The sequence below is a fragment of the Doryrhamphus excisus genome, linkage group LG1 (assembly GCF_037039965.1).
Source record: "Doryrhamphus excisus strain RoL-2023G ecotype Guam linkage group LG1, RoL_Dexc_Guam_v1.1, whole genome shotgun sequence".
Lineage (NCBI taxonomy): Eukaryota > Metazoa > Chordata > Actinopteri > Syngnathiformes > Syngnathidae > Doryrhamphus > Doryrhamphus excisus.
In genome coordinates, this window is record NC_136357.1 from 24,913,563 (window position 1) to 24,939,094 (window position 25,532).

Genomic DNA, 25,532 nt, shown 5'->3' on the forward strand with positions numbered 1-25,532 from the left:
ATAATACCATGGATATGAGGTCAAAATATTATGACAATGAAGTCATAATATTACAAGGAGAAATGGCAAAGAATTTTAGCTGACTGCAGGGCCTAAAGCTGTACAGTAGGCTACCAACAATAAACTAATAGTATGAGCAAAAATAATTTCATTTTGCTAACACTAAGTTGAAATGCATTTAAGTCATAATATTATGGAAAATAAATACAACAAAAACTGGGGTGAAAATATTATAGGAATAAAGCCATTACATTACGAGAACAAAAAAAACTGCTGTAATTTTACCAGAATGATTTTACGGCCCTGTCATTGTTTCATTTTTCAGTATGTGACCCTCTGTGGAAAAAAAAGTTTGGACACCCTTGATCTACTGTTTATGCAATCTCTGGCTAGCAGATGTTACCAATAGTGGTTTAAAAGAAAAGATTGAAAAAATAAATGTCTACATTTGTAACTGAACCCTGAAACATCTGTGCTTAGTCTGAACTAGACAGCCAAGGAAACTCAGATGATGCAAAACATCTCCTCGTGGACAATAGTAGTTTGCAGCTTTACAAGCTGGTGTATTATCACTAAAATACAACATTTATATATGTCACATTTATGTAAATACTGTATTTTACGCTACTATGTTACTCTGAAGGAATGATACTTTGATCCAATGTAAAGTAGTCCGTGTACAGCTTGGACAACTCCCCAAAGAGGAGGACTCTTTTTGAGGATGCACCACAAATACTCAAAAGGCTTTTGGTCCATCACCTATACCCGCAGCTTCTTTAGCAAGGCAGTGATTGTCTTGGTGGTGTGTTTGGGCTCCTTTTAAATAAATGAACACGCATACAAGTTACATTGGAATACTCATAGTATAGTAAACAGTTCTCAATCATTAAACAAACTAAAAAGTGCTGCCCTAACTATTTCAATAGTCCTGGATGGACTGACTGTATATTCCCACTTCATGCTCACAACATTCAACATTGAGTGACATGTCTTCATGGAGGCAGGCGGTGGTGGTCGTGGTGAGGTCAGGGCCAGTCTGGAAAGAACACTGAGCCTCCTCATACCACATCCAGTCACTCACGGAGAGAACGTGAGCAACATTCAAGTTGTAAATGGTGTAATTCTGTAGCTTCCAACGTCACAAAGTTGAGATCACAGAGCTAAGTAAGTCATTGTCAAGCCCCAAACAAAGAAAGTCACAGTTTGCCAGCCCGGCTCCGGGTTTCACACTCTACTATAACAGATGAGTGATGCGCTTGATTAATGACACGATTAGAGCTTGTGGTCTGAAGGCTGACCTCACCTATCTCAATGCACGCTTCTCCACCCACTGTCCTCCATTGAAGGCAATAAACACCAATTGTTAAGTCAAATAAACAGGATGAGAATATTACAGTATTTTCACAAAGCATTCTGTGTTTTTTCGCTTCATTAGAGCTCTCTAGACATGGAATAACACCCCTATAGTCACTTTTACACTTGTTTTACCCATTATAGTAGACATGATAACTTTAGGAACTTTAGGATAGCTTTGAGGGTGTAGGCCCAACTGAGATTTTACTGATACTCAGAGTTCATGACTAGGGGAAGGGAATCCATGGAGGGCAACGCAGGGACAGCGGGCCAACGGAAGCAGAGAGTTGTTAACAATCTGGTGACGTTTCCTCCTATAGCTGGGCCATCAAGAAATGCCATCAAGGATGATACAACAATGATTCAACATCAGCGTCATCAAAGGTATAACAGGATGCTGCCATATAAAGGAATGAAAGGTCTTGAAAGGTAGTTGTTAGTAAGCAATCTGGTGAGGTCTGGGGGGGGGGGGTATGACAGTACCCCTCCCAATGGATACCACCAGGCAAACCACCACGCTTTTCCGGATAGGCGCAATGGAAGCTACGGGCAAGGTGACTTTTGTATACTTCACAGATGAACATCAAGGAATCGGCAGACGGAAATGACTGGTGCTGCGAAAGTTTGAATTAACCTGCAAAAAAAGTTAGCAAACCCCAGAAAATGCTGCAGCACCTTTTCCTGTATGAGGTGTTGGCCACGCCTGTGTGGAAGAGACACATCTCTCTCTGAGCCAGTTCTCCAACAAGCACTGGAGAACCTGGCCAACACAGGAAATATTTAATGTTTTTTGAGTAAATGAGAATGTCGTCTCGGTAAACAAAAGCAAATCTTCACAAGAAGTCCCTCAGTACATCATTTATCAGAGCCTGGAAAACCGTTGGGGCGTTGGACAGGCATAACTAGATATCAAAATGCCTCAAGGGTGGATTTTGAATGTCGTCTTCCACTCATCTCCGGCTCCTAGTTCAGGGGTGAGCAAACTTTTTGGCCGCATAGAGTTAACAAAATTGGTCAGACTATATATTTGATACATGCACACTATTACGCTGATACCGTAATTCTAACAGTCTGGAATTACGTATATGTCTTTGAAATTCAACATGCGGACCGGATTTGGGCCCCGGGCTGTAGTTTGCTCACTCCTACTATAGGAGTATATCTCACCCTCTTCCTACTCAGAGTATGCAAACCACACCGGAAGTACAATACACACGCAGGAAAAGGTGAAGTCAACATCTATGTGTTTGTGTATGTGTTTTTTTTAAAGCAATCACTTTTCTGAAAACACTACTGTGAACATGCTAGCTAGTAGTGGTGTTGTGGAAAAATAGTGTAATGTGGAGCCAAGGAGGGATAGCACCTGTAATAATTGAAATTTATTAAAGTCAATAATAAAAATAATGTCTTGAAATGTTAATTGTTGTATATAGTACAATATTTGAAAATGTTGAAAAATATTGAGATTTTTTTTTAATTAAATGGAAATTTAAAGTTGGAAAATAGATGCTTAAAACTAAAGGCATGAAGCTTTTGTGTATATTTCCTATTTGTGTTTATATATGTGTGTGTATTTTTTTTCCTAATTCCTATAGTTTGGGCACCGAGATAATGGTGACGTCACAAATGCGTAGTTGGAAACTGGGCAGTACAGCGCATGCGTACTTTCATCCTTCCACAGCTGTCCTCTGTTGACAATTTTACCCAATGCATATTGCTGTGGTGGCTGGAATAAAATGATAAAGGGTTTCTGGCCATATCTCCATGCGGGGCGATCGTCAGTGGAGTATTCATAAAAATATGCACCCGGTAAGCAATTCAAATGACTTTGTAACCGGTTGCGAGGAGCGTAAGCGGCTCTTTGGGACAGGCGAGTCAGCTGCTAGTTGTGTTAGCATTTGGCTAGCGAGATAAAGTTGCATGTCTTACTCGTGTTTATACAATTGTAGACGCCATATAGATCCATATATGGACCTGATGACTATGCGCTAATTCTCATAACCACACTTTGCTGCTCGCTGTTATAAGTTTATTGCACATTAGCAGTTAGCATGCTAATGTATAGCAGGTACTGTAGTTTGTAATTAATAGTAACACCAACTCGTGACGTGACTACAGTATACCGGAAGTGTCAAACTTGTTTTTATTGCGGGCTACAATGCAGCTCGTAAGTGTGAAATTATACAATATTTGTGTCATTTCCTTGTGATATTACCCAACTAAAGTGATTTATAACTTGCTTTGAAATCAAAATCACGGTGATGGGTATTCCAAGTCGACAACTGCAGTATTGCTGGTAAGTAATACTGAGTTAAAGGTGCTGTCTGTCATGGTCGAGTACTACTACTAGGGTACTAGATAGTGATTGAATGTACTGTATCTCTCTCTTCTTGCATAACTCATGCAATACATGCCTCACGTAAAACACACAAGCAACAATATAGCAGCACTACAACATAAGTCACAACATTTAGTCAATGCATGCAGTTCTATAGCCAGAGGTAAATGATAGAGAGAAAAAAACAAAGCATTGACAGGTATAAAAACATAGTTGTCAGCTAATGATATCAATTTGACAAAGTTTAGCTACTATTGTCAGGCTATACACCCAATAATGGGTAACCTCACTAAACGCAATGTAATCTAGGATGGTATTGTTTAGTCATATGGAACAGTACCTCAAAAAAAACTCACGTTGATTGACCTTTTCTTTAATGCATAGCCTGAGTCACATCATAATTGTAAAAAAAAAAGAATGAACACATAATCTACATGTGCTTTATACCACAATAAGTACCTTTGTGTTTGTTTAAGTAAAATGAATGTATTTTAAATGGCAAGTACCAGCAAGTCATTGAGTACTCAGCTGCCTGTGGTATGTGTGAGAAAACGAGTCTGACCTGATGCTTCTCCTGTGTCAGCTGGTTTGGACTGTTTACAAATTGAGTCAGTGGCTGAAATATCTTTGTGACAATGTCTTAAACAGGTCTGATATGGTTAGCGTTTTTCTCCTCTAACCTGTCGGTGTGATAACAACAAAAAAATCGGATTAAAATCTCAGATATAAGCACTGTCCATTTCGAACTTCTAATTGCAAGCCATGGCGATAGTTAGTTATGTTTGTTTTTGGCTAGTGGTTAGTTATTATTGAATGTATAGCCAATCATAACCACACTATGACTCTTTTGTCTATGTGCATGCGTGGTTGCAATCATCCATATATTGTAACTGTACAATAATACTTCTGTGTTTCAGGTTTGAACCATGCTGAAGTGGTTTTCTAATGAAGGGGGAGAGTCTGGCGCTGGGGTAAGTACATCTCTGAATAATTATCCATTGTCGCGTACCCAGTCGAGATTTATGATTCTTCACTAGGGCTGGGCATCATTTGAATTTGAGTGATTCCGCTACCAATTCCTCGATTGTTTCCAGCATGAACAAAGACACCGATACTGAAAGTTACCCTGCCTCTCATATGACTACCTCCCACGCCCCACTATTTGAGAAGTGCTGTGCTACCTGAGCCAGGGGTGTCCGAAGTGTGGCCCGTGGCACATTCTAAAAATATAATCTAACAAGAAAATTAAAAAAAAAACAGCAAACATTAAAAAATCAGTGGACATTTTACATGAATAAAGAAATAGTTGCTGTCTATTGAGAAAATAGTTGTTGTTTTTTAACATGAATGAGGGATTATGAGTTTGTCAGTTTTGGAAAATTAATTTACAGAGAAAAAATTGTAATGTTAGGAGAATAAAGTGAAATTATGGAAATAAAGTCATTATTATGAAAAAAGAAAATTTACAAGAAGGTGGTTAAATTAGGTGAGAAAACAAAAAAACAACTAAAAGGATAACATGATAAAAGCGAAACATTCATTCATTCATTCATTTTCTACCGCTTTTCCCCATAAGGGTCGCGGGGGTGCTGGAGCCTATCCCAGCAGTCTTTGGGTGAGAGGCGGGGTACACCCTGGACTGGTGGCCAGCCAATCACAGGGCACACATAGACAAACAACCATTCACACTCACATTCATACCTATGGACAATTTGGAGTCACCAATTAACCTACCATGTTTTTGGAATGTGGGAGGAAACCGGAGTACCCAGAGAAAACCCACGCATGCATGGGGAGAACATGCAAACTCCACTGCTTTGAGGTCTGCACGCTACCCACTCAACCGCCGTGCAGCCCCTAACCAAAGTTATCCTCCACCACTGTCCACCATTTGGTGACATGAGTAATACGTCAACCGATAACGGCAACGGCACCGTGGTTGTACCGACGCTGCTCAATGCTAACAAGGCAGCTTATGACTTTTGTCAACACATCGAAGCCCATTTCCGACAGCGAGGAATAACACAGAACGTGACAAAGTATTTCCACCGAGTGGCTGTGCTGGATCTCAACTTTCTCTCATATCGTAGAAATGCTGTGATGACACTTTTAGAGGTTTTTAAACAGAGTGGCATAACTTGAAACCGGTGTCTAGTCTACTCACAAGTATGGTCCCAGATGTTAAACTCAGACCAGTCGACATTGATTAGAGGAACATATTTACACACTATATATTTTCTGCTAGAGATGTGCTAATCATGCAGCATTCCAAACCTAGTACGCTGTCTAATGCTGACAAGCACTCACAAGTCTCCCCTCTGCCAACCTGTTCCAGGGCCCAGACTCTCCCCCAAGTGGAGAGGTTGTTGCAGATGTTGCAGACATGGCAGAGCGTCTGGTCCAAACTGAGCAACTTATTACTCAGCTAAAAGAAATGATCCGGGAAAAGGATGCAACGCTTCGCACCAAGGATGAACAGCTCAAGGTGTGTTAAATGCTGTTTACCGTAATGTTTGTGTACAGACAACAGTGGAAATGTGCTTTTTCAATAGTATCAACCTTTGAACAATTAACATCGACATACAGTAAAGTCTCGTTATATCGATATTCTCGGGAGTCGGAAAAAATACAGATATAACCGGACTATCCATATATCCGATCCTGCGCCGAACTGCATTAAAAGTGGGCGGATCTTTGATATGGCATGTAATTTTCTCCTTGAGTTCATGGATTGCGTATCTAGCATGCTTTTGTACTACAATAAATTTTGTACTACAGTAAATAAAACTAAACTTACGCTGTAGTGATTACCGGTTACCGGGACATAATTCACCCCGGAACTATCGATAGGGAAGGTGTTGCCACCCGGAGGGGTAGGCGCGAGGGACGGGTGTTTTCCGCTGTGTGTGCTGCACTCTGGTGGTGTAAGTGTGAAAAATAAAGTTGACTGGAAGCAGCCGTTCGCCGTGTTCTTTTTTGGTATTGAAATCCTTAAGCAAAGATTGATTTAAGCTGCTTTTGTATCGATATAAGCAGACCAAATTGGCTGGCGGGAGATGAAAAGGGCATCATAGTAACCGGATTATCATAATAACCGTGTATCGTACTAACGGAGCTAATTATATCATAAAAGACTAGAAATTTGCCGGGAAATGAAAATAGTATCGTAATAAGTAGTAATTCGTTTTAACCGATATCGATATAACGAGACTTTACTGTATTTTTATTTATATATATATATATATATATATACTGTATTTATTTCACTCAAATCAAATGCAGAAAAAGCAGCTCAATTAATTTTCCCCTCCACTGTACTTTGCATTTTATACTGTTTTTATACTGTTGATGCTAAGCTGTTGTAGCTAGTTGTTGAATGACAAACCTGTCATCATTTAGACGGAGAAGGAGACATGCGAGGCAAAACTGTCAAAGCTGCGTCTCCAAAACAAGGCCAAGGTGACATCTCTTACCACACAGCTAGAGGAAGTGAAGAAACAGATGGGCGGTCCGGTCACACCAACACACGGCAAGAAGGTAAACATACTCTTGGATGCTGCTCAAGCTGCTCAACTAAATACACCAACCAAGCACAGCCAAATGAACTGTGAGATCATAGCGCACAGTTTGAATCTGTGAGGTATTCATTTAACAATATGCTTCACAATTTTCCCTAGGTTTTTATTTTAAGCTGTGGTGATGGGGTGCATGGGAGGGCGGGCTGCTGCTGCTGTGTCTGTGATCGTTATTTATTATTATGATATTCTTATAAATATTATTATAAATTGTCAAATAACAATTTCTGATTTATTTATTTATTAACATCCAGCAGAACACGAACCGAGAACATTATCAGTTTTTAAGTTTTTGTTGGGAACATTCCCGACCATTACTCGTTTCAGCACCTCAAATTACTTTGCTGAGAACTCTGTCTTAATTCAGGACAAGGGCTATATATATATCACTATATTGTAAGTTACTATGGTACCCATTATGTCATTGTATGGTCATATCACATCGTACTTCGGTACGTGACAAAAAAAACAAACTTAAACTATATTAGGAAAGCAGGAAGTGAACAAATGTAACAGTTATTGATTGTAAAAGTACTAGATGGAGGGGTAGGATTTAATAAGCGTTGCTTCTTCCTACTCCTTTTGGTCATGTGGAACTGGGAACTGATTATGGGATGCACTCAATTGTAATCTGAAGCATGTTCAAATGAAATAAAACCATTACCAATGTTTTACCACTGCCATATAGCCATATAGTATTTTTATGATAACAAGAGCGTGATTAAGATTGTTAAGCGACACTTAAAAAAAAAAAAGGAAAAAAAAAGGAAGTTGCGATGATAATCGATTTTTGATGTAGCCCATGAACGTGCTCGCGAGACAAAAACTTGCCAGCTAGTGGCCACCAGAGAAACGGTGAGAGCCAGGCAAAATGTGTAAACAAAAATGCCAGAAAGTCGAATGAGTTCGGTATGTATTTACTTATATAGCACATTTATATCCATTCAATATATTACTTAAAATTGTTTTCAGGTTAAAAAAAAGTGGTGGCTTTTATTTTGTCATGACGGTGCGCCACGGTCAATTATATGCAGCAGAAACCCTGTGACACCCAGGAGGTCAGTTGCTTTGTATTTAATATCCCTGTATCCTGATAGGCTCCATCAGAAGGAGGAGAGCACGCAAGTCGGGGCAAAATTGTTTTGTTAAAAAAGAAGGTGGAGGATCTAGAACAACACCTTGCACGGAGTGAGAAGGAGTTAGAAAGCAAGGTAAGAGCCTTTTCTTTTTACGACTAACTTGTTTAATGTGTATGATGGTATACCACGGTGGAAAATGTGGGGACAAAAATGGAACAGCAGGTGGCATTCATGAGCATTATTAGAGATACGTATGTACTCTTCTACACGATCACCAGGTGTCAGTAATGTTACTGTAATGTTGGCTCAGACACACACGCACCAGACTTGATCGCTGGAACAGGTTTGAATGATCTCATAACAGGCACAATTATCCCTAACAAAGGCGACTAGTGAGGATAAGCTGCACAGAAGATGGATGGATGCCTACTATATTGAGTAATAGGAGTGTAAAGGTTGACTATAGGGTTGTTATTTCATGTCTAAAGGACTCTAAAAATGATTAAAAGGGTATTTAGAAGGTTATCTATGCTCCAACTCTGAAAATGTTCTATTTATAAATAAGAGATCCTACTTGGCCGAGATTAACAGTCGGGCCTGAAACCAATTAACAGTGATTAAGCGAGGGACTACTGTACATTATTACACACCAGTATTCAAGCATGTCCATACATGTTGTTTCACAATGGCGTCCCCTGTTGTATAATTAGGGCTACTGTCTACTGTATATTAAAGGGAGGGCCTTCAATATAGATATATACTATGGAGCAATATAGATTCCTAGCACTTTTATTAATTAATTCATTCATTTTCTACCGCTTATCCTCACAAGGTCGCGGGTGTGCTGGAGCCTATCACAGCTGTCTTCAGGCGAGAGGCGGGGTACATCCCAGACTGGTCGCCAGCCAATCACAGGGCACATATAGACATATAGGACATATAGGAAACCAAAGTACCCGGAGAATCGATCTAGGGTCTCCTAGCTGTGTGGCCTGTAGCCAAATAGTATTTAAACTAACATAAAAGTGCTAGGCACACAGCTAGGAGACTCGAGTTCGATTCCACCCTCGGCCATCTCTGTGTGGAGTTTGCATGTTCTCCCCGGGTTTTCTCCAGGTACTTCCTCAACACATTCCAAAAACGTTAAAAGGTTAATTGGCGACTCCAAATTGTCCATAAGTATGAATGTGAGTGTGAATGGTTGTTTGTCTACATGTGCCCTGTGATTGGCTGGCCACCAGTCCAGGGTGTACCCCGCCTCTCGCCCGAGGACAGCTGGGTTAGGCTCCAGCACCCCCACGACCCTCATGAGGATAAGAGGTAGAAAAATTAATGAATGAATAAATACTTTTCAAAGAAGAAGGTTATGTAACAGGTATTTATAAAGCAATATAATGAAGTAGACACCACAGTTCTGTCTTTGTGTTAATCACAAATTAATGTTAATAACGCAAATACAACTAGATGTTACTTTATTTTTCCTTCAGAGGAGAGAGGTGGAGGCACAGCGGCAACGAGGGGAAGAAATGGATGTCATGCTGACAGATAAGGACAAGAAGCTATCCGAGAAGGAGGCCTACATTATTCACTTGCAGACATCAATGGCAGGAAATCAATCAGTCATGACTCCACAACAAAAGGTACAGTCATTACATTATTGTAGTCCTTATGGTGATGATGAAAATGAACTAAACTAAATTGAACACAGTTTTGAGGCCCCAATGTACTGTACTTTCTCAGGTAGATGAAGATCACGGAGCAATGCAGGAGCTTCAGGTGCTAGTGCAGAGTCTAACCAAGAAAGTCGGAGAAGGCGAGGAACGCTACAGTTTACTCCAGGAGCAGACAGACAGCCTGAAGGAGCTTCTGGTCACAGAGAAGGAACAATACAGCCAGAAAGAGAACATGTATAAGCAGAATGTAGGTTTTTACACTGTTGTTACCGTGGGGTACTCAGATCCAATTCACACAATGATGAAAATTTAAATTATGTGATGTAAATGTATCTTAAAATATACATTTATGATATATACAATCTTTCCTTTTTAGATCCAAACCTTCAAAGATATCATTCTCCAGAAAGATCAACAGCTAACAGAGATCAACCAGATGCATGAACAGGAGCTCTTCAAACTAGCCGCAACATCTGATGCCAGTGCTGATCTTCAGCAGGTGGTTCTAACCCTCAAAAAGATTCTCTGTCATCAGTCAGGTCATTTAAGCATGGGGGTCTCACCACTGGGCCGCGGGCAGGACCGCACCAAGCATTCAGATGCAGTGATTAAAAAAAAAAAAAAGTTTTAAAAATGCATGTGTAAATGCATATCGATTTTTGAAATACAGGCCATTAATTTATGCAATTTATGCAAAAAAAATATTTAAAAAAAAAATACAGTTAGAAATGTCAGACTTTTTGCATGTTTGTGCGGTTTGTTGCAAGCAGCAACCGTCCCACTTTATTCAACGGCCTTTGAACACACCATTGTGTGTGTGCTAACTACTGTACTGCATTTTTACTGTTTTTCTTTCACCTCATATTTGGTCTCAAATACGGATACCACGTGGGAATGGCTAATTTGATGACCTTATTTAGTCCTAATGTGCATATTTTTTCAGTGCGCTTTAGGTTAATTCATGCTAGCATACTGCCTTTTAGCGCATAGGTCAAACAGTGACGGTGGAAAAACAAACTCCAGGCTCATACTAGTGCATGGTGGGTCTGTATTCATTTTGTGCTTTGAATTAAATGTTGTTCCTGCGGTAGTTTTAGACAATACATAATGAATAAGGTTAATTAGATTGATATAAAGTATGAAGGCCCCCTTCCCACTGCTACCTCTGGTCCACCACATATTTGTGAACACACAAGCCAATCTGTGGGTCCAAAAAGGTTGGGGACCACTGACTTAAGACATCCGATTTGATGAGATAGTTTGTTGGTCATTGTTAAATGAATAATCATGACTACTAATACTATTGTTTTGTTAACAGCTTTTGAAGGCATTAAAACAGAAGCTCCATGAGAAGGAGGAGGTGCTGCTCGGTAAAACTCAGGTCATTGATGTTCTCCAGAAAGAGGTGGATGGCAGAGACCAGCAAATTAAGGTCAGGAATTCTACTTAATGCTAATTCATGAGGTACCTCGATCAAATGAATATCATTAATAGTACAATGCAGATAGAAATAAATTATACAAACTTTTTATTTATTGGCTGAGTAGATATAGAAGTGCAGTCGTCCCTTGCTACATCGCCGTCATCATACCGGGTTCTTCACAAAGTAATATGTGATTGCTGTGGTTGAATGCGGCCTATTGTTAGTGGGAAGAAAAACGCATATTTAAGCAAATTGTACTCATTCTTGGCCTAAAGTAGGCATAATCAAGCCTAAAAAGGAAAAGTGCACCAAAATACAAATACAAGGCAGAAGAAAAGTTCAATTCTAAATTTAGTACTGTATTCTGCATTGGCCACTAGATGTCGGTGTTTGGCTAGACGAGGGCCAGACGTGATGGCTAGAAAATACATTTCTTGCAAGATGAAATTATCTTACAATAGGCACATAAATAATTACTAAATATTTATAATAATAACAACATGGTCAGGAGATAGGGCCATTACAAGCTGAAAGTCAACTCTCCTCTACATTTCTATTCGTCCGCCACTGCTAGGGAACACATTTACTGTGATACACAGACAGGTTATGTTTTTATTTATTATTATTACTATTATTTTACATCTTACAAATGGCTTATTTACTGCTATGTATATAGGGTACCACAGGTGTAAAGCCATTATGTCTACTATATAGGGTAATACAGGTGCAACGCCATTAAAGGAAACATTACAATACATTGACGAGATAGTTGCCACCATGGGAAGTACACTCCCCCCGCCCACTTAAATGTACTATATTGGATAATACAGATGTAAAGGTGGCTAGGTGCATGTTGTTTCATGTCTAATAATGTTTAAAAGCCTTATTTAGAAGATTGTAAACAGGTTTTCTATGCCATAACTAATAAAATATTACATTTGTTAACTTTGAATCCGACTTTATGGAAATTCACTATGTGATATTCAATATTTGATGGAAACCACAAAACTCAACAGTGATTTTTTTTTCCTACTTTCCCATGCCAGGATCTCACAGAGCGGATGCGTAGACTCCATGTTGAAAGAGAGTCCCTTGAATCCAAGATGGAGGCAGAAAAGCACGTGATGCGAGCTCAACTCCGTGACTTGATGGAAAAGCACCAGGGAGAGGCTCAGCGAATGACAGAACAACATCAGGCACAGTTAAACGAAACCCAACAGGATCTGCTGCGCCAGCTGGAGCAGCTGAGAAATGCTGCAGTAGGACCATGGACCAGTCAAGAGGCCCCAAGAACTGAAGACTTGTCTGTTGAGCCGACCGCTTTTCAGAGAATAGCTGAATTGGAAGGTAGGTTTTAAATCCATCACTGCCACTATAAAAGGGGTCACAGGGGTTACGGATGATGGTCTGTAGTTTCTCTATAGCACCTTGTAGAACAGCGGCAAGAGGCGAGGTACACCCTGGACTGGTCACCAGCCAATCACAGGGCACATATAGACAAACAACCATTAACACCACATGTGCATTCATACCTACTGACAATTTGGAGTCGCCAATTAACCTAGCTGTGAGGCCTGCACGGTAACCACTCGACCGCCGTGCAGCCCCTTCTGTTTCCATTTCAGTGGTTTGAATTTGTGTATCACTTTTTTCATCCACTCACGATGTCTACGGTTTGCATAATAATAATAATACCAAGTTGAAGGGGAATGTCTTAACAATCACAATAAAGTAGTGTCTTAGGTAGAAAAATAAATACAACCAATGATAAAGTCACATTTTTGGGGGAGTCGCTACTCACAGTGACAGGTTTTCACCGCTGCGCCATGCAGGGATTGGAACACCAAATCTTCCAAGACTTGCAGTTAAACACTTGATGCACAAAATAATCATCAAACTTACTTATTTTGTTGTTATGATGCACATAGAGCAATAAACAACTTCATGCTCTGTCTCCTTGTGCTATGAGGCGTTCAGGCGCGCTTGTAATTGCTAGTCTGCAGCGTAAGCAGAATGTTACAGTATTGGAAATGATTCATTTTCAATATGAAAAATCTGAATACATTCTGAATAATAAATAATAAATTCTGAATAAGAAGTAGAGGAATCAATAGATGAAGAGGTGTAGAATTTATACTCATCTTTTAAACGTTTCTGTGGACAAAACACTACACTCACTTTATTTTTTCTGTATTGCTTACAGTCCAGACAAAGCAAAAAATTGACGAGGCAAGCAAATCAGAGGCCAAGTTCCTGAAAATGAAAGCTTGGTCTAAATCCCGAATCAGACAGCTGGAGGAGGAGCTCAAAAAAAGCCAGGTAAGATGTCCAACTGGTACATGTAATTTGTTACTGTTTTTATTGTTTCCCTCATTTTTATATGAAAATTTACCGGGTTATGTGTGATATGTTGCTCCACGGTAAAGTGTCTTCAAAGTGATCCACTAAAAAAAAAAAGTGACAAGGAAAGGTATTTTCCTTGTTATTTCTTCTTAAGGCTGGCATCGCCCCTCCTGATCTGACTGCCCTGCGAAGTCGTGTCACTGCCCTTGAGGAGGAGCGGGAGGAATACGTATGGAAGGTGGAGCAGTATGAGGAACTCAAAACGAAGAATGGTACTATACAAGTCTGAAACCAGAGTTCTCTTTGCTTGAATATCCAGTGTTACTTATTGATTGATATTGAATCAGAATCAGAATGCCCTTTGTCATTTTACATATAGTAGAATGAAATTGCAGCAGCTCCATTTTCAGTGCAAGACAGTATGACACTACAAAATATAGGAATTAGAAGAATAAATAAAGAATAAATAGAAGAATTAGATGAATAAATAATAAATAACAAAAGGGTCTACATCGTAGAGGACGATTGGTTGCCTCGATTACATGGTTACTTGTTGAGGGAGATGATGGCTTGATTATTGACTTTTTATTTTATATATATTTTATATAGGCTGTGCATATGTGCGTGCGTGTAAGACTGCTACGTTTGCTGGTATTCTTCTGGTATTGGCAATTTCCAAAATTGCTCTCATACCGAAACCCGGTACCGATACAGGATGGGATTGGCCCCAACTCTGAGCAACTTTTGTGGCTGCAGTTTCTTCATTCTTTAAAAGTTGATTGTGTGTTGTTGCTTTTACCATCAGACATGCTGGAAGCTAAACTGGAGGTATATGAGGAGCAACAAAGAACACTACAAGCCGACCTGGAACAGTTCACAAAGAGAGCTGCCTCTCAGGTCTGGGATGCAGGATTTTGATTCCTAAAGCGTTTGTTTACTCAGTAGGGTGCTGTGCGTATAGTTTCCTCGTTCCCCATGCTCATTCTGACCACAGGCAAGTGAGTCCGGCAGTGCTGATGACACCCAAAGTCAGGTCTTGGAGTGGCAGGAAATGGTCGCCGAGGCAGTCGATGCCAGGGATCAGGCCAGGGAAGAGAAGGCTGCGATGGTTCTTCGCATTAGCCACATGGAGGAAGAAAGAGAGGGTAAGGCCTTTGCTAGATGATGACAGGTGTAGTATCATGAAAATACTAGTTTTAATTAATTAATCCAATTATTTCATTAATTAATTGGAGTCTTAACACTTTGTATCGATTGTCATTAATGAGGAGGACAGTGTCACGACTCTTTAAATCATTTAATTATATAATATAATTAATTTTTTTTATAATATATGAAATTGTATTTTTAATTAATATATTAATTTTTAATAATAAAATATCATTGTTATTATTATTATTAATAATAAATAATATTTTGCATTATATTCCAATCCAGCTATGCATAAAGTGGTTACAGTCTTAACTATATTTAAATTAATACATACATGCCCGTGCAATAGTCTCAAATGAAAACATTCCAATTGACTGCATCCTAATGAATTTTCATCAGTTGGATTTGATGTCGTTATGTTGGTGTTGTATATCAATATAAACACAATATAATGGGTTAAGAAAACGACAAGTGTGAAATGTAACTCATTTGTCCTTCCACCCCACCACCACCATCTTCACACCTGACACCATGGCCAGTGTAAAGACTTATGTATTTTTATTATTTATCAGCTGTTCTGTTGTTTCACTGAACATTATTTTTCTTTTCTTTTTTATTTCCACTTTTTCCACCCTTGTTAATCGGGAGCACTTGATTGACCAAGTGCTGTCCCGTCATGTGGACCCCCGCCTCTACCCACCCTCTCCAGCTCCTGCTCCATGGATGGGAGTAGCCACATAGAACATTTTCCCAGTTTTCCCATCAGTTTTGTGCATGCAGGCTCCCCCTGAGCGCCAGTGTAGTGTTTGCGGACTGTACTGTCTGTCGCTTCCCAGAATGTTGTCTTTATTGGGGTGAGCTACAGGCAGTACAGTAGCACACTGCACGGATGAGTCCTAGTTTCTACACCCCTCTGATATTGTTTTCCTTTTCCTTTCTTCATCCTCTTTTTCTCTTGGTTTTTTTATATTTTTATTTTTATTGCGCTAACCTAAATCCACTAACATTTTAGTGGGGGCAAAGAATCATTTTCTCATGGTGGAATGGATATATCTTAGGTAGACTCAACAGTGTTAACATGAAATAATGTTGTACATTCCAATATTATATGTCTTAACTGTGGATGGATTAAAAAAAAAATCCTAAATATTGAGGCCAACAAATGGTAACAATTGAACCTCGTTGAAAATGTACTCCCAAAAAGTTGCCTCTGTTTGCTTACATGTTCCAGATGGCATACAATAATACACTGTGTTAGTCTGACTGTGTTCTTAAAGAATTTTATTACAAACCTCCCTGTTAGCAGCTTGCTAATACATGGAAACGGAAAGCAGAAATAGCTCTGTCGCTCGTCTATGATGTCATCAGTGGTTGACTCTGTCGTGCTTTGCTTTCTCTTAAAGTGTGAACACATGTTTTTATAGATTTACAATTATAGTTTTACATGCACAAAATAATTGTATATTGTATAAATGCATATTTTCTCCGGGTACTGCGGTTTCTTCCCACATTCCAAAAACATGCTAGGTTAATTGGCCACTCCAAATTGTCCATAGGTATGAATGTGAGTGTGAATAGTTGTTTGTCTATATGTGCTCTGTGATTGGCTGGCGACCTGTCCAGGGTGTACCCCGCCTCTCGCCAGAGGACAGTTGGGATAGGCTCCAGCACCCCTGCGACCCTCGTGAGGATAAGCAGTAGAAAATGAATGATTGAATAAATGCATATAAATGATGAATAAACATTAAGGTTACTTTTACCTTCACTGAAGATTAGGGATGCGATCATGTGTTTGTTTAATCAAACATTTATTTAATATTTCTATATAGTATTTATTTAATAATAAATAAAATAATAATAAATAAAACAGACTGGATTGGATTGGAAAGGTGTCGTCCATGTTGATCTTGCCGCCTTATTGTGTCTTTGGCAATAATCACGTCTTCAAAGAAGGTAAAAGTAACCTTATATGTTCATTTAGTCATTTAATTCATTACTTCTATGCATTTAGGTTAGTTTTCTGCATGTAAAACTATAAAAATGTGTTTTGTATATGTGTTTTCCGGAACAGATTGGATTGACATTATTTCTTATGGGAAATGATTTGGTTAGAGTACGTTTCAGTTAGAGCCGGACCTTTTGGAACAGATTGACGCTAACCAAGGTTCCACTGCATCCTGTTAAGCCACCTTGACCCTTGCGGTGTAAAGTATGTGTAAACTTTTGCAGGCTGTTCCATTTTGATCTTCATGCCAGTTGCGTGAATTAGTCGTGAACATTCCGCAAACTATTGACAACCTTATAATTGTAGTAGAATGATCCAGCTTTTTTTTCAGAGCAACATGCTTGTTTTTATTGTACCAATAACTTGCATGCACTTCAACAAGTGTATGAAGAACTGCATGTACATTGTGCCACACTGTATTTTGTGGCCCATATTTTTACTAATAAGGGGGCCACATGGCTCTAGACTAACTTTTTTTTTTACTTAGAGAAGACTGGCACCTATTATTATTTGATCTTTGACATTATTAGAGCCCTTTATTAGCCCATTATTAGAGCCCATAGACATGAAACAACAGCCCCTATAGTCACCTTGAGAATTTATTCAGTTTTGGAATAAGCCTGTAACATCGTAAAATGTACTTTCTGGATGCACTGTATCTTCTGTTTTCCTCTTTGCATTGCGGCCATCATAATTGAAATAGTTTCTTTGTGACAACCACTCGTATATCCTCTTGTTTATGCACCCAATCAGCACACTGACCACCACTCCTGAACCCTTTCCGCTCTTTTCTTTTCTTGCTTTGAGCTTCCTCTTCTGCTTACCCTACACAGCAGCCTGTTACCACAAAACAGATGGGAACATGTTTTGAACATCACTGAGGCGAAGCATCATTTTCAAAAAGCTTGCTTTCATCTGTCCAAAAAAAATGCAAATCAACATGCAACCAAAGAATGATCTCACTAGACTCAGTGATTGCGATGAAATATTGGCTTCTCAAATGATTTCTTGCATTTGTCTGCTCCTCCTCCTCACACTATTGCTCCCTTGTCAACTATAAGTTTGAAGGTAGTCAGTTGTTGCAATGCAAACAGGCAAACAGGTCCAAGCTCTAATCATAGCGTTTTACCAGTAGAAGTCTTCTTCCCTTTACATTGTTCTCCACTCGATCTTTGTTCATACATACTCTACATATTTATTTATTTTACTTTTGCTGCTTTTTATCTTTTTTTTTGTTTGTTTGTCTCAACTCCCTCTTCACCAAAACCACCGTCTGTCACCACATTACTTATCTGAAGTCTATATCCAAATTCCTCTTTCATGCCCACCTTCCATCCATACCTACAACACCCCTTTTTCCCCTGTGGCACAAAACTGATTGAGGATGACTGGTTCTTTCCTGGCTACTCCGATCCAGCTTTGGCCACTCGGCAGCAGGAGTTGGAGGAGGAGCTGGCTCAAGCAAGAAGACTCAGCCAACCTGGTGGCAAGAAGCTAGCAGAACCTGCTCAACGGAGCCTACAGGTAGGCATATACATTACCTCGAACTCACGGGTGCCCATTATATTGATCGCAAGCTCCTGGTAGAGCGTCATGGTAGTTTGGGTTGATTGCTTAAACTTTGTAGACGTCATGTGACATCAGTCAGCTGATATTAACTTCCTCCATATTGTCCAGCACTTCATTTCCAGTACCGATATCAAAACTGCTATATGCAGTCTGTTCAGACTGCAGTTTATCAGATTTATATCTACATATGAACAAGGTCTGAGTCCCATTTGAAAAAATCTGAATTTTGCCGTTCACACTGACATCAGACACAGTTCACACTCAATATGGGCAAAAAATTGTGTGACTGTAGCCTTATTTCCGTACTGTATTGATGTCTTATTTTCTCATATATAATAGAATTGTTCTTTCACATACACATAGGAGGATTTTGAGTTTGATGGACAAGGCCTATTCCAGGAACCCAAACATACCTCGGAGAGCACAACCCCAATGGAAGGAGAAAACATGGGAGGTTGGTGGCCTGAATACAGTACTCCTGACACAGGTGGGAGAGCCTCTAGACAGTTTACACTACCATGCACGGTCATCCTCACATTTGGGTTTTCACCATGACCTATTCTGTGTTGAATTGTAGATTGTTTTGTTTTTTGTTTTTTACCTCCCCCATTCCAAATTTTGAAAGCCAGACAGCCTATATGCAATCTAGTATGCAGCAAGTTTCCCAAACTTCAACATGCCATGACCCATTTTGATTGCTGGTCCATTTTTATTGGACAGTTGTCAAAGTAAAAAAGTATGGTATGATATTTAGTGTATATTTAGTCAGGATGCTATTCTAGGATATTAAGAGCGATGTAGTTCAATATTCATGAAAAAATCATATCAAAATGTATTCAAAATTGAATTCATTATCAGTGACTAGCTATAGATTCTGTACTTTAAATGTGTATAATAAGTGCGCAAGAGATATTTAGAGCTTAAACCTGGATTTTGTGAGAGTGAAAAATGGCAATTGAGCTGAATGGAGCTGAATTTAATCTAATAATTTTATTGCAAGTCACTTTTATTGCAAATGTTGACCCAAAATTGGAGGAAAACATCAATGTCAATGATCTATTGAACTTGGCACCTTTTGACATGAAGTGATGTTGGGGGTTCATAGTTGAGGTTGCCGTGGGTTATGGCCGCAATGGTATCCCGTTAGTGATTCTGTGGCTGTTATTGAACGTGCTATAAAAGCCTGTTGTTCTGGCGATGGATAAAGTCCGGTGCTTGTGTGTCTCACCCAACATTACAGTAATGTTACTGTAATGTTGGGTGAGACACACAATGAATAAAAAGAAAATATCAACATATAAGGTTGTTTTGTAATATTTTGCATGTAAATTGTGTACGTTTTTGTTATCTTTTATGTGTAGATTATTTTTTATCTTCTCACCATCAAGATATTGAATAATTAATTTGTACAGTCAAAAGTGTCAAAGTAGTCAAAGTGAAGTCTCTGTGAATAAATAGCTGTTAATATGCATTTGTAAACTCTTTATGTAATAAAAAAAAATAATTTGGGTCCTGAGTTGAAAAAGTTTGGGAATATCTGCCTTGTGTTTTATGGTTTTCTTGTGAACTCAGTTTTTGGGTCACAACTGTGAGAAAAATTTTACGCCATCTCCCATTTCCAAAAATTGCCCAACAATCTTAATTCAATTTACACATTCTTTTTTTGTTTGCTTTTTGATGTGACGTGCATGCTGGTGGAACTGACTAGTTTGCTGGGTCAGTCTTGTGAATGCGCTGAGCTCTTGTGAAGTCATGTAGGTTGCAAGCTCGCTATCTGTGGTAAGTTTTATTTTTTTGATTGCATGTTTTTTCTCAACGGCTGGATTTACACTACAGACATTCAGTGTAAGCAGGTTAAAAAAGCAGCTCTTAATCATATTAGGCGTTTCAAGTATGGGCTTTTAGTATGGTACTGTACATTTACAGTGGAACCTTGGTAAGCATCATTAATCCCTTCCAGAAGGTCTGACTGTAATTTAAACCAAATAATTCTTTCCATAAGAAATCATGTAAATCCAATTAATCTGTTTTCAAATTAATCCAAATTAAGTCACCTTTTTTAATCAAAATGCTGCACTGGCAAATTTCTTTGGCTCCATTTTGAGTTATTTTGCAGGGGCGAACAATCACTGATGACATTATGAGCAGGCAATGTAGCTGACTTCCCGTTCCTGTTTCCATGTATTAGCAAGCTACTAGGATAACAAGGAAGTTTTTTGATGAAAAATACATTAACAACACATTTGGGCACACACAGAGCATAACTACATTATAAACAAAATTTTGAGTTTATATTTTTATATAGTTTATATTTTTCTTGAGTGTATGTGGGACATGAGTGACTTTAAAGTAAATATAGATTATAGGCAGTACATTATAACTGTATTCATCTATTAAAAGTCGTCGCAGTGTCGTGTAAATCCAGCCTGTGTCCACCAACTATGTTCACATAAAGTTTTGATTTTTGCCTGAAAACAGACCATGTGTGTTGAGTGATGTAAAAGCTTCCAAAAAATGTAATTATAAGTACAGACATTTATTAATCACATGTCCATAAACCACCTAGATAATAAAGTGATACAGTGGAACCTTGGTTAGCGTCATTAATCCATTCCAAAAGGTCCGACTCTAACTGAAACGGACTCTAACTGAAAATTTGTTCCAGAAAGCTAAAAATGTTAACACAAAAATTGTTTGGTTCAAGTACATTTCAGCCAGAGTGTTATTAGAAAATATTCTCACAACTTTTTTTTCTCCTCTGATAATTCAAGATGGTTTGCGATCTGTGGTGGAGGAGCTGGAGCTGGAAAGGAATCAACTCCAGGAGCAAATACTGAGCCTAGAAGAGCGCTGTCAAGATCTGGAAGATCGGCTACAGCTGCAAGCACGCATTGAGGCCTTGCAGGTAACCTTATCCTTTACCTTTTTCCAACCACAACTTACCTCAAACCACTTCTCAAAGACTAAAAGGACCAAATACTGTAGCTCCCTTTTTAAAATGCATCCTACAAAATGGCAATTTAGCCACTAACGCTGAGTGATTTGCATGTTCCTGTTCCTGAAGACTGAGATTTTGTAACAAAGCCTTCTAACACAGGTGACTTTTGATGTAGATGAAGATGCGTTGCCACTCTGGCCTTCTCAGGTGTGTTTGATCCTTCTTGTGTGTGTGTGCGCTGGAAAGCACCTCTGGCGGTGACTGCTAATGGTGTGATGTGTGTGTTTAATCATGGCCATATCACAGCGGTGTCCAAAGTGCGGCCCAGGGTTGTTTTTTATTGGCTTGCGGCACATTCTAGGGCAGGGGTCGGGAACCTTTTTGGCGAAGAGAGCCATGAAGGCCAGATATTTTAAAATGTGTATCTGTGAGAGCCATATACATTTTTTTAAACATTGAATGCAATAAAATGTGTGCATTTTTATGTAAGAGCAACAGTTTTAGATAATGGGCTCTAATTACGTAGACCAGGCACACTACCCCACGCCAATGGGGTGTGGCCAGCACACTTTCGTGAGCAGCGCAGTGTCTAATAATAAATCAAATACTTGTTGCCATTAATACAACTTCTGCTGCTGCATAGTTTTGCACCGTACTCCGTAGACGTATTTCATTCTTTTGGCCATCTTCGTCAGAAGGCTTGGTTCTGCAGCTTTACCTATTTGACTAAAGGAGGAAAGTTTACATTTACATGTTTTTTTGACATCTCAATGACCGAGGTAGACTACAGCATTACCCAGTAATAATCAAGTTTTGGTGTTTGACCTGGAAAATATCATCAGGAAAGATAGATATGGTTGGCCGTATTGCAGCAGAATATAGATGGACGAATTAAAATGCATAAGAAAGTTGTTGATTTTGAATGTTATTTTTAACATTAGTCATTTCTGTGATGTTTACTTTAAAATGTTACCAAAAATAAATTTTTATTGTGGTAAGAAATGCTTGAGAGCCAGATACAGTCATCAAAAGAGCCCTACCTGGCTCCCGAGCCATAGGTTCCCTACCTCTGTTCTAGGGCGATGATTTAACAAGAAAAATCAGCAGTCATTACAAAATTGGAATCTAACAAGAGTACAAGAATAATGATGTAATATTAATCGTCATTTTAGTCGCATAAGGTTGAAATATTAAAGATGAAGTTTTTTAAAACAACATAATTTTGTTGTGTTCTAATGTTCCAAGAATAAAGTCAAAATATTATGGGAATAAAGTCATAATTACAGAAAGCTGTAATTTTATGAGAAAGTAAAATATTAAGAGAGAAAAGTCGTATTCTAACTTGTTATATTATGAAGAAAAATGTCATTTTAGTAGCATAGGGTTGACATATTAAAGGAAAAAAAATATTTTCTTAATATGAAATATGTTATGAAAAACAAACTTGTAATTTTTGGAAAATTAGGTTGGGGGAAAAGTTGTGTGATGGGAATAAAGTGATAATAAATAACAATACTAATGTAATTAATGTTATAAATAATTAGCAACTTAAAAGCAACATAAATCATAAAAAAGAGATTTTTTCACCTATATCACAAAGCTTAGATGCATTTTTCAGTATGTGGGCCTCGCTGGAACAAATTTGAACACCCCTGCCGCAATATGTTTTATTAAAAACAATGTTTAAAGCAAGGTTGATGTTCTGTCGCAGTATCACTGGGTGTGGTGAGTTGCACTTTATTGGTGAACTACAGTTTGTACGAAAGATATGGCTGATCTCGCTCTACTAAAAACCATGCAGATATTAAACTACAGGTTATTATAAACCTTCTTTGTGATCTTCAGCAGGTCCGCTCCCATCCATATATCTGTGTGCAGTGAATATTCTTACAGAGCCTTATTTTATATAAATAAATAAAAAATGTTGTTCTTTTTTGGCTTTTTTTTAAGCTTTTGTCTCTCTGTACTTACAGAATGAGTATGAGAAGTTACAGGGCCAGCTTGCTTCCTTGCGAAGTCAGCATAGCAGAGAAGCAGAAAAGCATCAACTGCTGGTTAGCCGTCTCAATGAACAACTAAAAGGGTAAGTTATTCTTGTGGGAATAGTCATCGCTTGCTTTATTTCAAACGTGCATACAGGGTTACAGTGAATTTGTTGTCCCTCACCACTTTACCCTTCTAATTTTTATAACTTCAAGATAAGCTAAGCTCGCAGTTTTTCCAAAATATATTATTTAATAAATCATGCTGCTTTGTGGTTGAATACGTACTATTATTAGTAAAAAAAAAAAAAAGCATTTTAAAGCAATTTTTACATTTGTTATTTTTTAAATGGAATATTTTCAAGCATAATAATGAAGTAAAACATAAATATATGGTATTCAAAGACATTGGTCACAAGGTGTCAGTAATGTTACTGTAATGTTGGGTGTGACACACAAGCACCAGACTTAATCGTTGGAACTACAGGCTTTGATTGCAGGTTTGAATGATCTCACATGCACGATAATCACTAACACAGGCTACTGTTACGTCCGCAACCCATCCCTAGCTAAAACTCAACTCTGACACACCTACGTCACTTCCTGTCCGCCCCCCTACTCCTATCTCTGGAACGCATTTACAGCAACAAGTCGCAACAAGTCTTATTTTTTTATTTTTATCTTATTATTTCTACTATATTGGGTGATTGGTGATTATAGGGATGTTATTTCATATCTAGAGGGCTCTAATAATGTTAAAAACCATATTTAGAAGGTTGTAAACTGATTTCCTATGCTTCCTATGAAAGTATTTCATTTATGAATAAGGAATCCTACTTTGTGGGAATTCACTTATCACTGTCGGTTCTGGAACCAATTAACCATAATATCGAGGGACTACTGTACATTTATTCACTTCCTGTGTTTAATGTGTTCCATTTACCACTTTTTGTAGTGGCAGAAAAATGATGTATACAGTAATCCTTAATTTACATCAATGACATACTGTAGACTCTATACGTTCTTGTGATAGTTAAAAGTTGTTGTTTGTACATTGTGTGTGTTGCATGCAAACCCGTATTTAAATCAACATTTTTGAGTGTTAAAATGTCTATTCTTTTTAGAATGAGCGACACACAAGAATGCTTGGAAAGCTCACTCGTTGAGAAGGAGAATACATTAGCAAAGACATCAGAAAAACTTGAACTCATCAACAGCCTCCGAGAATCCTTGAGGGAAAAGGAGATTCAGTACAAGGAGATGTCTGACAAGCTCCTTCAGACTGAGCAAACAGTAAGAGCTTTTTTTCATATTAACTTAAAGGTGCTGTATGTCTTCAGATACAAAAACAAAATATTCAGTCATCTTCACCACCTGACGCAACATCCACAATAACCTCCTGGAATCACAAAAAGCATCAAGCATGGACAAAACAATGTTTGATGTCATTAACAAGAATGGCCCAGCTACTCATTACTGAATACTATTTTGAACATTTTAGTTCTATGGTCTTGAACTTTTGATCTTTTTTTGATCTTTTTTTTTTACTTTTGATGATGAAACGGCCTATTTCACTTTAAAGCTTGTTTGCAGTAAATTGCTTACTCCATTTTTTTTTTACCTCACTCCCATTTCTTCTTTTTGCATGTTTAAGTTTTACTTAGAAGTTCCTTAAGATTCAACAGTGTCAAATGTAAATTCTTGTAACTTTTCAACTGGTTCAATTATATCTAAAGCTAGTAGCTAAACCTTGATTAATCGCTATGATTAGCTGACAACAAACAAAATGCGCATACGTGTTTGTGTTACCCGGAATGTTGCTTGCAATGTCGGAGCAGGAAGAGAAGATACAATGCTTAGTGCCCTCTTTGCAGTACTGACAGCACCTTTTTAAGGAAGGCATTGTTTATGTTGATGGCTCGAGGGTGGTTAATTTTCTCTGATTTTCTCCACTCAGCTCGAGAAAGTTTCCAAAAAAAGCAGTATCTCAGAGAAAAGCTGTTCTGAGTTGAAAGCAGAAGTTTGTGACCTCACACAGAAGCTGAGTGTCCTCAGAGACAAGGTACACCAGTTTTGGAGATTATTTATTTATTTATTTATTT

At 38.5% G+C, this 25,532-nt stretch overlaps 1 protein-coding gene across 7 annotated transcripts in view; it reads left to right on the forward strand.

Moving 5' to 3' along the window:
• The first annotated feature begins 3,030 nt into the window (after window positions 1–3,030).
• Window positions 3,031–25,532, forward strand: part of LOC131131901 (uncharacterized) — a 41,844-nt gene continuing 19,342 nt past the window's right edge. For 2 of the 7 annotated variants that reach the window (XM_078792614.1, XM_078792635.1), the window contains exons 1-21: window positions 3,031–3,162; window positions 4,609–4,662; window positions 6,027–6,176; window positions 7,091–7,228; window positions 8,364–8,477; window positions 9,833–9,985; window positions 10,086–10,265; window positions 10,395–10,517; window positions 11,337–11,450; window positions 12,488–12,788; window positions 13,645–13,760; window positions 13,939–14,056; window positions 14,590–14,681; window positions 14,779–14,930; window positions 18,315–18,465; window positions 18,874–18,997; window positions 21,282–21,415; window positions 21,608–21,655; window positions 23,422–23,531; window positions 24,555–24,723; window positions 25,388–25,492. In XM_078792614.1, the coding sequence (XP_078648740.1) occupies window positions 4,618–4,662; window positions 6,027–6,176; window positions 7,091–7,228; window positions 8,364–8,477; window positions 9,833–9,985; window positions 10,086–10,265; window positions 10,395–10,517; window positions 11,337–11,450; window positions 12,488–12,788; window positions 13,645–13,760; window positions 13,939–14,056; window positions 14,590–14,681; window positions 14,779–14,930; window positions 18,315–18,465; window positions 18,874–18,997; window positions 21,282–21,415; window positions 21,608–21,655; window positions 23,422–23,531; window positions 24,555–24,723; window positions 25,388–25,492 (2,637 nt within the window). In that variant the 5' untranslated portion in view covers window positions 3,031–3,162; window positions 4,609–4,617. Of the gene's footprint in view, window positions 3,163–4,608; window positions 4,663–6,026; window positions 6,177–7,090; window positions 7,229–8,363; window positions 8,478–9,832; window positions 9,986–10,085; window positions 10,266–10,394; window positions 10,518–11,336; window positions 11,451–12,487; window positions 12,789–13,644; window positions 13,761–13,938; window positions 14,057–14,589; window positions 14,682–14,778; window positions 14,931–18,239; window positions 18,466–18,873; window positions 18,998–21,281; window positions 21,416–21,607; window positions 21,656–23,421; window positions 23,532–24,554; window positions 24,724–25,387; window positions 25,493–25,532 lie in introns of those variants that run through there. The other 5 variants (XM_078792618.1, XM_078792624.1, XM_058076924.2 and 2 more) reach the window with 5 other exon arrangements.